The 13,302-nt window shown below is 40.4% G+C and overlaps 1 protein-coding gene across 1 annotated transcript; it reads right to left on the bottom strand.

The window, feature by feature from the left end:
- Window positions 1-7,494: 7,494 nt before the first annotated feature.
- On the bottom strand, window positions 7,495-13,260 carry LOC115191676 (zinc finger protein 792). Its single transcript, XM_029749516.1, has 4 exons — window positions 12,775-13,260; window positions 9,735-9,832; window positions 9,551-9,653; window positions 7,495-9,325 (listed from the first exon to the last, which is right to left on the bottom strand). The coding sequence occupies exons 1-4, from the start codon at window positions 13,076-13,078 to the stop codon at window positions 8,490-8,492; spliced, it is 1,341 nt and encodes a 446-aa protein (XP_029605376.1). The 5' UTR covers window positions 13,079-13,260; the 3' UTR covers window positions 7,495-8,489.
- Between the last annotated feature and the right edge of the window lie 42 nt (window positions 13,261-13,302).

Below are 13,302 nucleotides of genomic sequence, written 5' to 3'. Positions count from 1 at the left end.
CACAACAACAAAAAGTGATGTAGTGGGCTCACCAGCACAGTGCATTCTAAAAGTGTTGGGCTCATCCTCAGTCAAATTGCAAGTTTGCATGCAGAGGATTCCCTCTCCTGGAGAAAGTGAGACATTGCCGTTCTCTGTCAGAATGATGACAAATGAGTGAGTGAATCTATGTCACAAACTACAACTTCAAACCACCTGAAGAATGATCAGATGTGGTTGTTTGGTTTATAATTGTATCATTAGATTAAGTTAGCATGCGAGTGGTAGCCAACTCCACATTCTGTTAGTCAGATCTACTATGCTGGGACACTGGAGTTCATGGTTCTAGCTCAGACAAATTCAAATCTGGACCTCGAATCCTGTGCTGACCTAGAAAGCCACTGCTGATTTTCATTCTTTCCATCTTATCAAGGACTAATTTAGACTTTGGTGGGTGCATTCAATGGGTCTGGCAAGTTCATTAGTAGCTAGCCAGATAGGGTACACACACAGTAGACAACTAAACTCAACTCCAAGATGTACAATGGAGTTGAGCAGCGACTATTGTGGGCGGACTGGAGCTCTGACATCAAATAAAATCATTTTTTATCAAAAACTACAGATTTCAGCACCCAAAGAATAGCTGGCGTTGCAACGTGGTCTCAGAGCATTTTCGTATTATTCTGTACGTAAATCCGAAGATATGATATGTTACGAATTGCTAGTGCTGAGCGATTAACAATATTTTGGGTGGGGGTTTGGTTATTAAACAACTAATTGACCAATGTCAGTTAAATTACTTGAATTACACTCTAGAGAGAAATCAAGTCAGGAACTATGTGGGACGCTGGGCTGAAGGGAGTTGTAGTTTTCACTAAGCATATATTCAACCTAATTTAGCGCATAAACGTGGTAATTAACTACAATGACCATAATAAGATTTTCCGGCTCAGACAGATAAAGATTGCAAGGATACACCCAAGACAATACAGTATGAAATCCCCCCGATCACACTTCTAGGTCTCGTCATGGCGATGTTTGCTAGCTAAGCTCATGCGCAGAAACACGTCATCGGGTCTAACGGTCATCTCGTGCCGAACTGCGCATGTGCAGGCCGTGAACTCAAAGGCACTCCTTTGATATAAAGTTGTTTATGACAAATTTAAATGTGTCAGTTTGTCACTTTCACGAGGTTGAAGTAATTACATGTTCAACTACTTAAGATGTTGGCTCAAATCTAGGTTGTGCCTTTAGATTTCGAGAAAATTAACAACTAAGGAATTTTTCACTTCTCTCATTGACCTCTGAAACACCAAACATCAGCCTGGTCTGTTTCGCAATTCCCGTAAGTCTCGCAATGTTGCGCCTCTGGGTTTATAAACTCTGGAATTTCCATTAACAAGCTCTAAAATCATTGTAATGTCATTTATTGTTGAAAAAAATATGTGAAACCGAAATCGAACTGTGACAATTTTTTTATAACCGAAACGACCTCAAAAAGCATTAATTGCTCAGCACAACGAAATGCAATTTATACATTATGTTAACAAATTGCAATTCGTACAATATGTTACGAATGTGCAAAAACGTATGATATGTTATGAATTCCAATTTGTTGTGGCTAATGTTAGCTAGCTCTAGGGGTTAAGGTTAGGAGTTAGGTTATAAAGTTAAGGTTAGGGGAAGGGTTAGCTAACATGCTAAGGAGTTGCTAAAGTTGCCTGTGGCGAGATTCGAACATGCAACCTTTTGGAAAGGCGATACCTAGCCAGTTGCACAACTGAATGCATTCAATCAAAATGTGTCTTCAGCATTAAACCCAACTCCTCTGAATCAGAGAGGTGCGGGGAGCCACTTTAATTGACGTTTACGTCATCTGTGCCCGGGGAGCAGTTGTTGTGGGGGCAGCTAACTGCTTTGCTCAAGGGCAGAACGGCAGATTTTTCCACCTTGACGGCTCAGGGATTCGAACAAGCAACCTTCGTCGTTTTTTCCTTAAGTAATCAATTTTATGTAACCATACCAAATGTAACATATCATACTAATTTGAGTATCCCGGATTTACGTTTACTTTGTTACGCCTTGTCTATGAGACCAGTCTGCGCATTTTAGCACCCAAAGACACGCATTTAATGTGTTCTGAAATCTTAAAAAAAAAAAATGTTATCCAGTTGGTAGTTACAGTCTTGTCCCATCGCTGCAACCCCCGTACGGACTCGGAAATCGTTGATTTTTATTTTAAAAACGTGTATTTTATGTGACGTCGGAACCACTCAACTCCATCACAAATCTATGAATTTAGTGTAATAGGCTAACCGAATGTTGGTTTTGTCACTCTGGCAAGTAGTCCTTCCATTCTCGTTTCGATTACTTCAATTCATGTTTAATTCTTATTTCATAGCATTGTATTTCTTGAGCCATTTTTTCCTTTATTTCCAAATATGAATTGGAGGAGCCATCCTCAAGAGCTTGCAGATTTCTGCTGCGGCCGTTTCGCTCAACATCTCCATGATCGACGCTACCTGTGTTGCAAAATGCAATCTGAATCCGATACAGCCAGAACGTGATTCCATCTCAACATCAAAATAATGTTACCAAACAATCAGTTTATGAATGAAACCTGTCCTATTTGGCTGAAAAACCTTACAAAGGTAGACTGTTGATTGTTTACATCAGGGGTTCTTAAACTTTTTCAGCCTGGGACCTAAATTAGAAATTCTGTGTTTTCCTGGGACCCAAGCTTAGGAACATATGCAACTATATGTAAATATTGGTACATTTCATTGCCCTTATGCCTAAAACAAATGCAATATAGACAAAAACAAATAACAATGAAATTAAATTGCCATATAAATATCTATTCATGTTTATTTTCACCCATTAAAAATTCTTACATATCTGTCTAGGTTGGAACTGTTGCTGTTAAAATTCAATAAATATCTTTAATTCTGAACTGGAACAAACTGATTGATCACATCACACAGATGTATAACATAACAGACACGCAGGATTTTTGATCGTGCAACCCTAAGTAACAGTACAGATGCAAAATGATCAGGCCTACTGTACATCTTACTGTAGAAATGATTGTCGAAAGAAAGTCTAGGTTAGAGCTGTTGCTGTTAAAATAGAAGTCAAATTGTTTATTCTGAACTGGAAAAAACTGAAAAAAGGCTGTTTAACATCCGGCCGTGATTGGGAGTCCCATAGGGCGGCGCACAACTGTCCCAGCATCGTCCAGGTTTTGGCGGGGTAGGCCGTCATTGTAAATAAGAATTTGTTCTTAACTGACTTACCTATTTAAATAAAGGTTCAATTTAAATAAAAAATATTTCAAAAAACAATCACACGGATGTAGAGCAGAAAACACACACAGTCCTAATGAGAGGTGTGTGGCTGGTTGAAGTTTTCAACAAGCATGTCTATTCTGGGATCAGTTTTTGACAGAGCAACACTGAGGTCATGCTCAGCATTGAGATTTGTTTTTGAAGTACTTGTTTTTGTTTTAAGAACTTGTTTCTTAAGTAATCCAGAGTTGAGAACCCTGACTGACATAGGTATGTGGTGCCAAACTGGACCAGAACATCTACTGCTTTCTCAGTTAGGCAGGAGACCGCTTCCTGCTGTAGATGAGAAACCCAGAACTGTGTTTGCCTCAAAAAGTATCTTGCTTCAATCAGTGTCTTTCAGTTCAGAATACAAATGATGATTTTAACAGCAACGGTTCCAACCTAGACTTGTTTTCAACAATTTATACAGTAAGATGTACAGTAGGCCTGATCATTTTTCATCTGTAGTTAGGCTTGCACTATCAGTAGCTAGCTAGCTTGCTTTGGCTAACGTTAACTATTAGCTGTGTACAAGGCCAGGGGATTGTTTGAAAGAGAAACTCACATCTACTACTATGAGATAGTACTCCCTTATTTCTGCTTATCATCACCAGTTATAAAATGACAACAATGCCTTGCTAGCGGACTTTTCCACCGTCGAGGCACTGTTTCCTGATGCATTCTGCCCTGTTCTGAAATAATTCCCTGGGTTTACCGTCAGGACGTGTCGTTATATGAATTTGTTCGTTTTGAATGACTCATTACTAAGCACTTCCCCGCATAAAAACACATTGAGGGAGCTCCTCGTTACTTCTCAAAGTTTGTATGAAAGAGAGAAAAACTCGTCGGTGTATTGGCTTCTCATGACGATTGAGCTCAGTCAGAAGTTGTTGCTAGCATGAGTCAATTTGATAGCGAGTAGGAATGACAAGTCAGTGGCTGACAGCGCATCATCTGCTGCTGAACGAAGCGCTGCAGCTTGTGGGTCGCGGAGGGATCTTCAAGAAAACTGCAGAAAAAAAGATCAGGTAAACCGCGAAGTACAGGACTCGAGGTCCAGATTTGAATTTGTCTGAGCTAGAACCATGAACTCCAGTGTCCCAGCATAGTAGATCTGAGTAACAGAATGTGGAGTTGGCTACCACTTGCATGCTAACTTAATCTAATGATACATTTATAAACCAAACAACCACATCTGATCATTCTTCAGGTGGTTTGAAGTTGTAGTTTGTGACATAGATTCACTCACTCATTTGTCATCATTCTGACAGAGAACGGCAATGTCTCACTTTCTCCAGGAGAGGGAATCCTCTGCATGCAAACTTGCAATTTGACTGAGGATGAGCCCAACACTTTTAGAATGCACTGTGCTGGTGAGCCCACTACATCACTTTTTGTTGTTGTGAACAATTGTTTTTTATCCACTACATCACTTTATATGACTATCCATAATATTCCACTTGAAAATCAGAATCATATTCTTGAATGAAAAACTTAGAAAAACATAGTTTTTCTATTTGTTGTTTATTTCTACAGGAGGCCAGCGCCACTGAACCAAGACCGCAGTTGCACTTGGCCAAATCAATTCCAGTAATTCATTACACCCACCATTAACAGGTCCGCGACCCATACTTTAAGAAAGGCTGGTTTACATGGGTCGTCACTAAAGTTAGTTACCACAGCCACAAAGTCTTAATAAATAATTTATTCTATTTATATAGCGCTTTTTTAAATAATCTCAAAAAAGCGCACAAAAAAAGACAAATACTGTAATTTATAAAAACAACATGTCATTAGAAAGTTCATGGTTTAAGTGGTCATCTGAGGGAGGTGGTCAATCGGGGAGAGAAAGTCCGTTGGCAGGCAGGAAGCGCGGTCTCATCACGGTGTTTCGCTGTCTTTTCCGTAGTAGAACTCAGATTAAGTTTGAGTTGAACCACTGCAGTCCATGGAATCCGTAGTAGGTAGTTAACTAACGTTACTTCTTCACTACTACCAAAATCAAGCACCCCACTTGAATGGCGAAACACCGCATATTTCTACAATTTATCTTCATAAAATCATATTTTAAACCTAACACTAACCTTTACCCTAACATTAAATTCTAACTAAAAAGCGAATTATTGTTTTCATAAATTTCAATAATAGCCATGGTCGGTGTCGCTTAATGATGACGTGCTAACATACGTTTTCATTTACCGTAAACACATGGTATAATCCGCAGTATTGTCTTGGGTAGGTGCCTCTAAACTTTTCTAGCATGATAGATACTTTTAAAAAACTAAAAACATTTCTCGAGCTACGCATTTTATAGCACATTATTTTATTCTCCTCTACCCTGCAACTCTTCCCCTGGTCATTGGTGTACAATATCCGTTTCCTGTCAATATACCAAGTATTTCATTTATATTTTTTCTTACTCAACATTACAATTATTCATAGAGAAACAACGAACAATCCTCAAATCACATCAGAAGACCAATTGTGACTTCTGGGAGAAAAAAATATTGCTGGAAATTAATTGGCGGATATTGTGTTACGTTTGTCTTTTTAAGCCAAAAGTGTCTAACCAGTGGTGGGATATTGTCAATGTGGCTTTGATTGGATAATAGCTTTGCAATGGAACAAATTAATTGCTTGTCGAGCTACTCATAGGTGGGCTGCGAGTTACTGGTAGCTCGCGATATACGCTACCGTTCAAAAATGTACGGTCACTTAGAAATGTACTTGTTTTTGAAAGAAAATAAAAATAAAATAAAAAAATTGTCCATTAAAATAACATCAAATTCATCAGAAATACAGTGTGGACATTGTTAATGTTGTAAATGACTATTGGAGCTGGAAACTGTAGATTCTTTATGGAATATCTGCATAGGCATACAGAGGCCCATTATCAGCAACCATCACTCCTGTGTTCAAATGGCACATTGTGTTAGCTAATCCAAGTTTATAATTTTAAAAGGCTAATTGATCATTAGAAAACCCTTTTACAATTATGTTAGCACAGCTGAAAACTGTTGTGCTTATTAAAGTAGCAATACAACTGGCCTTCTTTAGACTAGTTGAGTATCTGGAGCATCAGCATTTGTGGGTTCGATTAAAGGCTCAAAATGGCCAGAAACAAAGAACTTTCTTCTGAAACTCAGCAGTCTATTCTTGTTCTGAGAAATGAAGGCTGTTCCATGCGAGAAATTGCCAAGAAACTGAAGATCTCGTACAACGCTGTGTACTACTCCCTTCACAGAACAGCGCAAACTGTCTCTAACCAGAATAGAAAGAGTGGGAGGCCCCAGTGCACAACTGAGCAAGAGGACAAGTACATTAGTGTCTAGTATGAGAAACAGACGCCTCACAAGTCCTCAACTGGCAGCTTCCTTAAATAGTACCCGCAAAACATCAGTCTCAACGTGAAGAGGCGACTCCAGGATGCTGACCTTCTAGGCAGAGTTTCTCTGTCCAGTGTCTGTGTTATTTTGCCCATCTTAATCTTTTAATTTTATTGGCCAGTCTGAGATATGGCTTTTTCTTTGCAACTCTGCCTAGAAGACTTGGATTAGCTAACACAACGTGCCATTGGAACACAGGAGTGATGGTTGCTGATAATGGGACTGTGTACGCCTATGTAGATATTCAAAACATTTTTTTAAATCTGCCGTTTCCAGCTACAATAGTCATTTACAACATGAACAATGTCTACACTGTATTTCTGACCAATTTGATGTCATTTTAATGGACACATTTGCTTTTCTTTCAAAACCAGGACATTTCTAAGTGACCCCAAACTTGTGAAGGGTAGTGTACCTGTTGGAGAACTCTGGTCTAGGGGCTCTATTTAATCTGTATTGCTGAAGCATTACAGAGCGCGTTAGAAATATGATTTCATACTGTGCCGACATCTGTAACGTTTACAGTGAATGCAGTCTCCATTAACGCGGGAACATTGCCTTTAAATTTCCATCACTCTGTAATGCTGAATTTCCACGATAGGGATTTGGTTAAGTAATGCATCCTTTCTTGTTTCCTTGAGGATAGCACATACAGTGTGTGTATATATAGACAATTGATTGGAGATGTATAACCAATCCAACCAATTGGAGAGCTGTGAATACTTACAAGGAAGCAGATATAAGTGAATGGCGTAAGCAATTAATAAAAATACTGCAGAAAAAAATAATCCAGGGGGCCATTTCCCATGAATTTAATTGACATTTATTTGATTTGACAGCATAAACCTGCACTTCCTCTGTCATGTATTAACCCTTCTCTTGCGATAGCTGATTGTGTAAACTGTCCGCACACTGTGCATTTCAACGGCTATGTTTACACAGGCAGCCCAATTCAGATCTTTTTTCCCCCAACTAATTGGTCTTTTAACAAATCAGATCAGCTCTGAAAAAGATTGGATGTGAAAAGATCTCATGTGATTGGTCAAAAGACCAATTTGGAGAAAAATATCAGAATTGGGCTGCCTGTGTAAACTGCTTCTCACCTGTGTTATACCTCAGTATTGCCGCGTTCATGTGCTAGTCGGAACTTAAACATTTCCGACTTGCTAACTGGTTCAGCGCAGCAAGTGTATAAACACCTACGATAACTAGTACGACTTGCTAATTGGCTCATTTCAGCGTTTCCTAGTTCTGACTAGCACTTGAACGTGCATTGGTCTCAAATGACCCTGTCAGCAAACCCCTTCAAAACTTTCAGAAAAAACTTTTATTAGTTGCATCGTTCATCCCTGTGTTTCACAGTGAAGTCAGCCATGCCAGACGAGGGCTCAGTCCAATCCACTGGTCTCTGCAATGTCCTGCTTCGTCCTCCTGGACTTCTTCTAGTGGTAAAATTATTAGATGATGTTGCGGAGTGATAAAACCATTTCCCAAGTTGGGATCATTAAAGTACTACTCTAAAAACAAGCTTTTCCCAGGGACAACCCCATCTTGCCTTATGACTAAGGTAAGATGGGATGTATTGTACTAAACAGTCACATAAAACTAATGACAGTATCATCTTTAGGTAAATATTCATTTAGAGTTAACAACATACATTTCTCAACTTCTATCTGTGGATCTATTATCCAAGAGACTAAAAGGCGAAACGTTTTGATCAGGAAACCTATAGCTAGTGTAAATCACTTCAGATACAGCTAACACACACACGTACTGTACAACACCTTTCCTACAGTCAAGCAGAGAGTTCGTTTTGAGCATGAGGCGGCTCTCCGCACCGCGACTGCTGTCTGTGTCTCCGGACACTGCAGAGTTGAGTGAAGGACTGGCCGCACCGAGAGCAGATGTAGGGTTTCTCCTGGGTGTGAACGGTCCTGTGTCTCTTAAGGTGACTTGACGAAATGAAACTCTTCCCACAGATCGAGCACCGGTACCGCCTTTCGCCACTGTGGATTAGCAGGTGCACCCGGAGGTTGTTGGGCTGCGCGAATGACTTGCCGCAGTGTGGGCAGCTGAACGGCCGCTGTCCCGTGTGGACCCGCTGGTGCACCTCCAGGGACGCCTGGCTGTGGAAGATGCGGCCGCAGAAGTTACAGCCCATTGGCTCGTTTGCCGTTGTGGCTTCGTGCGGCTGCCTCTGATTCGCTGGCGGTGCGGGAGGAGGAGGAGCTGTCATGTCAAAGGGGGCGAAGACGCCCATATCGCTGCCGGGGAACTGTCTGGACTGGCTCTCTACGTCAGCCTGGGTTTGGTAGGAGCAAGATGGATGCCCGGCGGCCTCTGCGTTTGCGGCTGCTGCCTGGGCCAAGGAAAGCCCCAGATGCCCCAGAACCCTCTCCTGCATCAGAGCCAGATCCAAACCGGGGCTATTCAGTATCTCTGTGCTGAGATCTGGTCCTGTTGGCTGCTGGGGTCTCTGGTTCACACCCTCTGTCCCCATCTCTGACTTGAGGTTAGTGTCGGATCCACTGGTCCTAGTGGGCTCAGTGGGGTCCTCTGTGGCTGCAGTGGGCGAGCTGTGAGTGTCAGCCATGTTATGTCTCTCGCTGTCATCGTCGTTGGGTTCCGGAACTACCATCAAGGATGAAAAAGGATTCATCAACACAATGATCAGACATTCCTAATCATATACAACAGGTTGCCTTTAAACACAGCACATTTTTCACATTTCAACTAAGTCCTAAGAGTTGATGTCTTCAGCTAAGGCCAGTAGTAGCCTGTGCGTTGGGTATTTCAACAGTGAGTGGATTGTAAATAAAACTGTTCTATGTAATCAATATCTGCACTGAAACTTACCAGTGGGTCTACTCTCTGAGCTGATGTTTTGTTCTACCTTCAGGTCGACGCCGCAGCTGTCCACTCTTTCCTGCTTGATTAGGGACAATGCAGTTCTGTCTTCCTGTAAATAAATACAAAAAATACAGATTACGTTTCAGCCTATTCCATGTCATTTACGTTCATTTTGACAGCAAAAACACACCTGAGGCTGGTGGTGGTATTGTGAATGGTCCTCGATTGTAGCCAGGGGGCCTCGGGACTGGTCATTACTCACTGGCATGGCAATTGAAGACACTGAAACTACGAAGCATTGTCATTATTAGGATCATTGAAATCATTGTATGAAGATCTGGGCACATATCCACAAAGTGTCTCAGAGTACGAGTGCTGATCTAGCATCAGGTGCCCTGCCCATCAGGGGCCATGCTCTTATTCATTATGACTCAGGTTAAAAGGCTAAATTGATCCTAAAATCAGCACTCCTATTCTGATATGCTTAGTGAGACAGGTCCTGGCTGACAGGAAAACATGTATAACCAGGGTTGGGGAGTAACGGATTACATGTAACTGATTACAAAGAAACAAACTAATCTGTTACCAGGAAAAATATTGTAAACTAGGATGACTTTTAAATTCAGAAACGATGTTTGCGAGAATTTTTCTGTTTTCTCGATGATATTCAAATCAGCATTGATAAAAGGCGCAAGTTAAGTTTGTTCCGCCTGAGCGAGTCTGACCACAAGTCAGAGACATCTATGATGACACACAAAATGCATTTGATGGATCGCGGGAAAAGAGCAGGAATAGGCTTTTGTAGGCTACAGTGCAAGCTATGTTTTCCAATGGTGCGACTGCTGTCGGCATCCAAAGATTATCCAACTTGAATAAACACTTGGAGGTAAGGACGACAGCAGTGTTGTAGCCTACGGACGATACGCATATCACCTAGTATTGATATTTACATAGCGCATTGATGTGAATCACACTGCTGTTCTCTCATTTAGCCATTTGCACCTTTGCTGGATTGTGGTTGATGGTTGTGTATACAATGCATTCAGAAAGTATTCACACCCCTTGACCTTTTCCACATTTTGTTGTGCTACATCCTGAATTTAAAATGGATTAAATTGAGATTTTGGTCACTGGCCTACACATAATATCCCATAACGTCAAAGTGGAAATATGTTTTTAGAAATGTTTACAAATGAATAAAACATGAAAAGACATTGAATATATCCCTTTGAGCATGGTGAAGTTATTAATTAATTACAATTACATGGTGTATGAATAAACCCAGTCACTACAAAGATACAGGTGTCCTTCCTAACTCCGTTTGCCAGAAAGGAAGGAAACCGCTCAGGGATTTCACCATGAGGCCAATGGTGACTTTAAAAAAACAGTTAAAGTTTAATGGCTGTGATAGGAGAAAACTGAGGATGGATCAACAACTACTAGCCTAATTGACAGTGAAAAGAAGGAAGTGTGTAAAGAATAAAAAATATTCCAAAACATGCATCCTGTTTGCAACAAGGCACTAAAGTAATACTGCAAAAAATGTGGCAAAGCAATTCACTTTTTGGGGCATATCCAAAACAACACATTACTAAGTTCACCACTTCATATTTTCAAGCATAGTGATGACTGAATCATGTTATGGGTATGCTTGTAATCATTAAGGATTGGGGAGTTTTTAAGGATTAAAAAGTATCTGAATGGAGCTAGACACAGGCAAAATCCTAGAGGAAAACCTGGTTCAGTCTGCTTTCCACCAGACACTAGGAGATGAATTCACCTTTCAGCAGGACAATAACCTAAAACATGGCCAAAACTACACTGGTTGCTTACCAAGACGACAGTGAATGTTCCTGAGTGGCCGATTTGACAGAGCTTGAAGAATTTTTAAAATAATAAGTGGCAAATGTTGCACAATCCAGGTGTGGAAAGCTCTTAGACTCACCGCTGTAAACGCTGCCAAAGTTGCTTCTACAAAGTATTGACTCAGGGGTGTGAATACTTATGTAAATTAAATATCTGTATTTCATTTTCAATTAATGTGCAAACATTTCTAAAAACATGTTTTCACTTTGTCATTATGGGGTGATGTGTGTAGATGGGTGAGAAAAAAAAACATATTTAATCCATTCCGAATTCAGGCTGTAACGCAACAAAGTCGAGGGGTACAAATACTTTCTGAAGGCAATGTATGTGTACTTTATCCCAATAATGGTTTAATTGAACAGCCAGTGAAATATGCACTCTCGCAACAGCTGCATAATGTTGATCCCACCCTATGGAATAACAGTTTCAGGGAGTTCCTCCCTTCTATACTCCTCCGTGGTATTGTGCTCCATACTGTCAAACACAAGTTTGGGCTCCATACTGTCAAACACAAGTTTGGGCACAAGTCCACGAGTGGGGCTTTTATTGCTCAATCTAATTTGTGCTGATTCCCAAAAATTGCCCTCACAAAAAAAGATTGCAGTCAGAGGGATGTATAAGTGCAGTATGTCCCAAATACTGTGTTCAAAATGACAGTATTTTTTTACTGCAGTAATTTTCAAGTATAACTGCAGTTACAGTGCTGTATACCTGCAGTTCAACTGCAATTACTGCGTCCAAAATATCACACTCGACTGCACGTTTACTGCAGTTTCAAAACTGAAATCTTGTTTTGTATGGGTGTCCATAGACCTAACAGACACATGCTCAAACTCGCGCACTTTAGATAGATGTAAACAGATGCAAATTATGGAAATATCAAAGCGTCAGCAACAAAAACATAAGGCCTATAGCAAATGCAGCATATGTCATTAATTTTTCTTAAGCAAATGGCACTTTTCGGTTGTGCTCAATGCATGCCATTCCATGAGAGCAGCATTTATTTTTCAAATCGAAGCAATGAGGCCAATCAGTCCTCCATGACAAGATAAACAACAGTAGGTTAATACATCCTTCGTTTTGGGGTTATGCTCCGGTAAAATAATTTGGCTAATATATATTTCAAGTCGTATTCTTGAAGATCATGGGGTATTCAATTAATTGGAATGACTGGAAATCGGACAGACTTTGTTAATGTAAAGATAACCTCATTGTATTATTATCTGTAGTAGAAAGTAATGTGTTCGAAGAAGCCTACACACACACACATTTATATATATACATACATATATATATATACATACACACACACATATATATATATATATACACACATATATATATATATATAAAGCTGTCGGTACCTTCATGTGGTCTAAAATTAACTGCATGCATTTCATTCCGTAGGTCGCGTCTTCTGAGTCTTCGCTCATAGCTCCGCATCTTCACGTCCATTTCGCGTAATTTTCGTCGGAGCACATATTTCTCTTTCTCGGTTTGCTCTCTCTCCCTCTCAATTTGCACTCTTTCCTGCTCCATTTGGGAACGCAGAGAGGAATAACCATCATCAACAATTTTGCAGATCTCGACCACCGCCGAATTGGCTAGCACCTCCATTATCGAAGCTATTTGCAATTGATAACCAACACAGTCCGCCATTGTTGCCATTTCTGCTCTTCATGCACCGTTTAATCTACAACCGAAATACTTAAGCCAAATTGCCTATCGTTGCTTAAAAATGTCGGATGATTGTACTAGTTTGAATACTTATGTAAAGCCCTAGCTTGTTATTGTTGAATAACGATACTGCTTCGGGTCTAGAAGGATGCTATCGTGTCGCCTGTTGATGACGTGTCGCTCTTCTTGTTTGGCTGTGGAATAGCACATTATCG

Source organism: Salmo trutta, chromosome 4, assembly GCF_901001165.1.
Source record: "Salmo trutta chromosome 4, fSalTru1.1, whole genome shotgun sequence".
In the NCBI taxonomy this organism is placed as follows: domain Eukaryota; kingdom Metazoa; phylum Chordata; class Actinopteri; order Salmoniformes; family Salmonidae; genus Salmo; species Salmo trutta.
This window is presented reverse-complemented; position numbering and strand designations above follow the sequence as displayed.

Coding starts and splice junctions, on each gene's coding strand:
- LOC115191676 (XM_029749516.1), bottom strand. CDS start 13,078: ATGGCAACAATGGCGGACTGTGTTGGTTATCAATTGCAAATAGCTTCG. Junction 9,833..12,774: donor TAATTTTAGACCACATGAAG/GTACCGACAGCT, acceptor AATGCTTCGTAG/TTTCAGTGTCTTCAATTGCC. Junction 9,654..9,734: donor AATACCACCACCAGCCTCAG/GTGTGTTTTTGC, acceptor ATTTATTTACAG/GAAGACAGAACTGCATTGTC.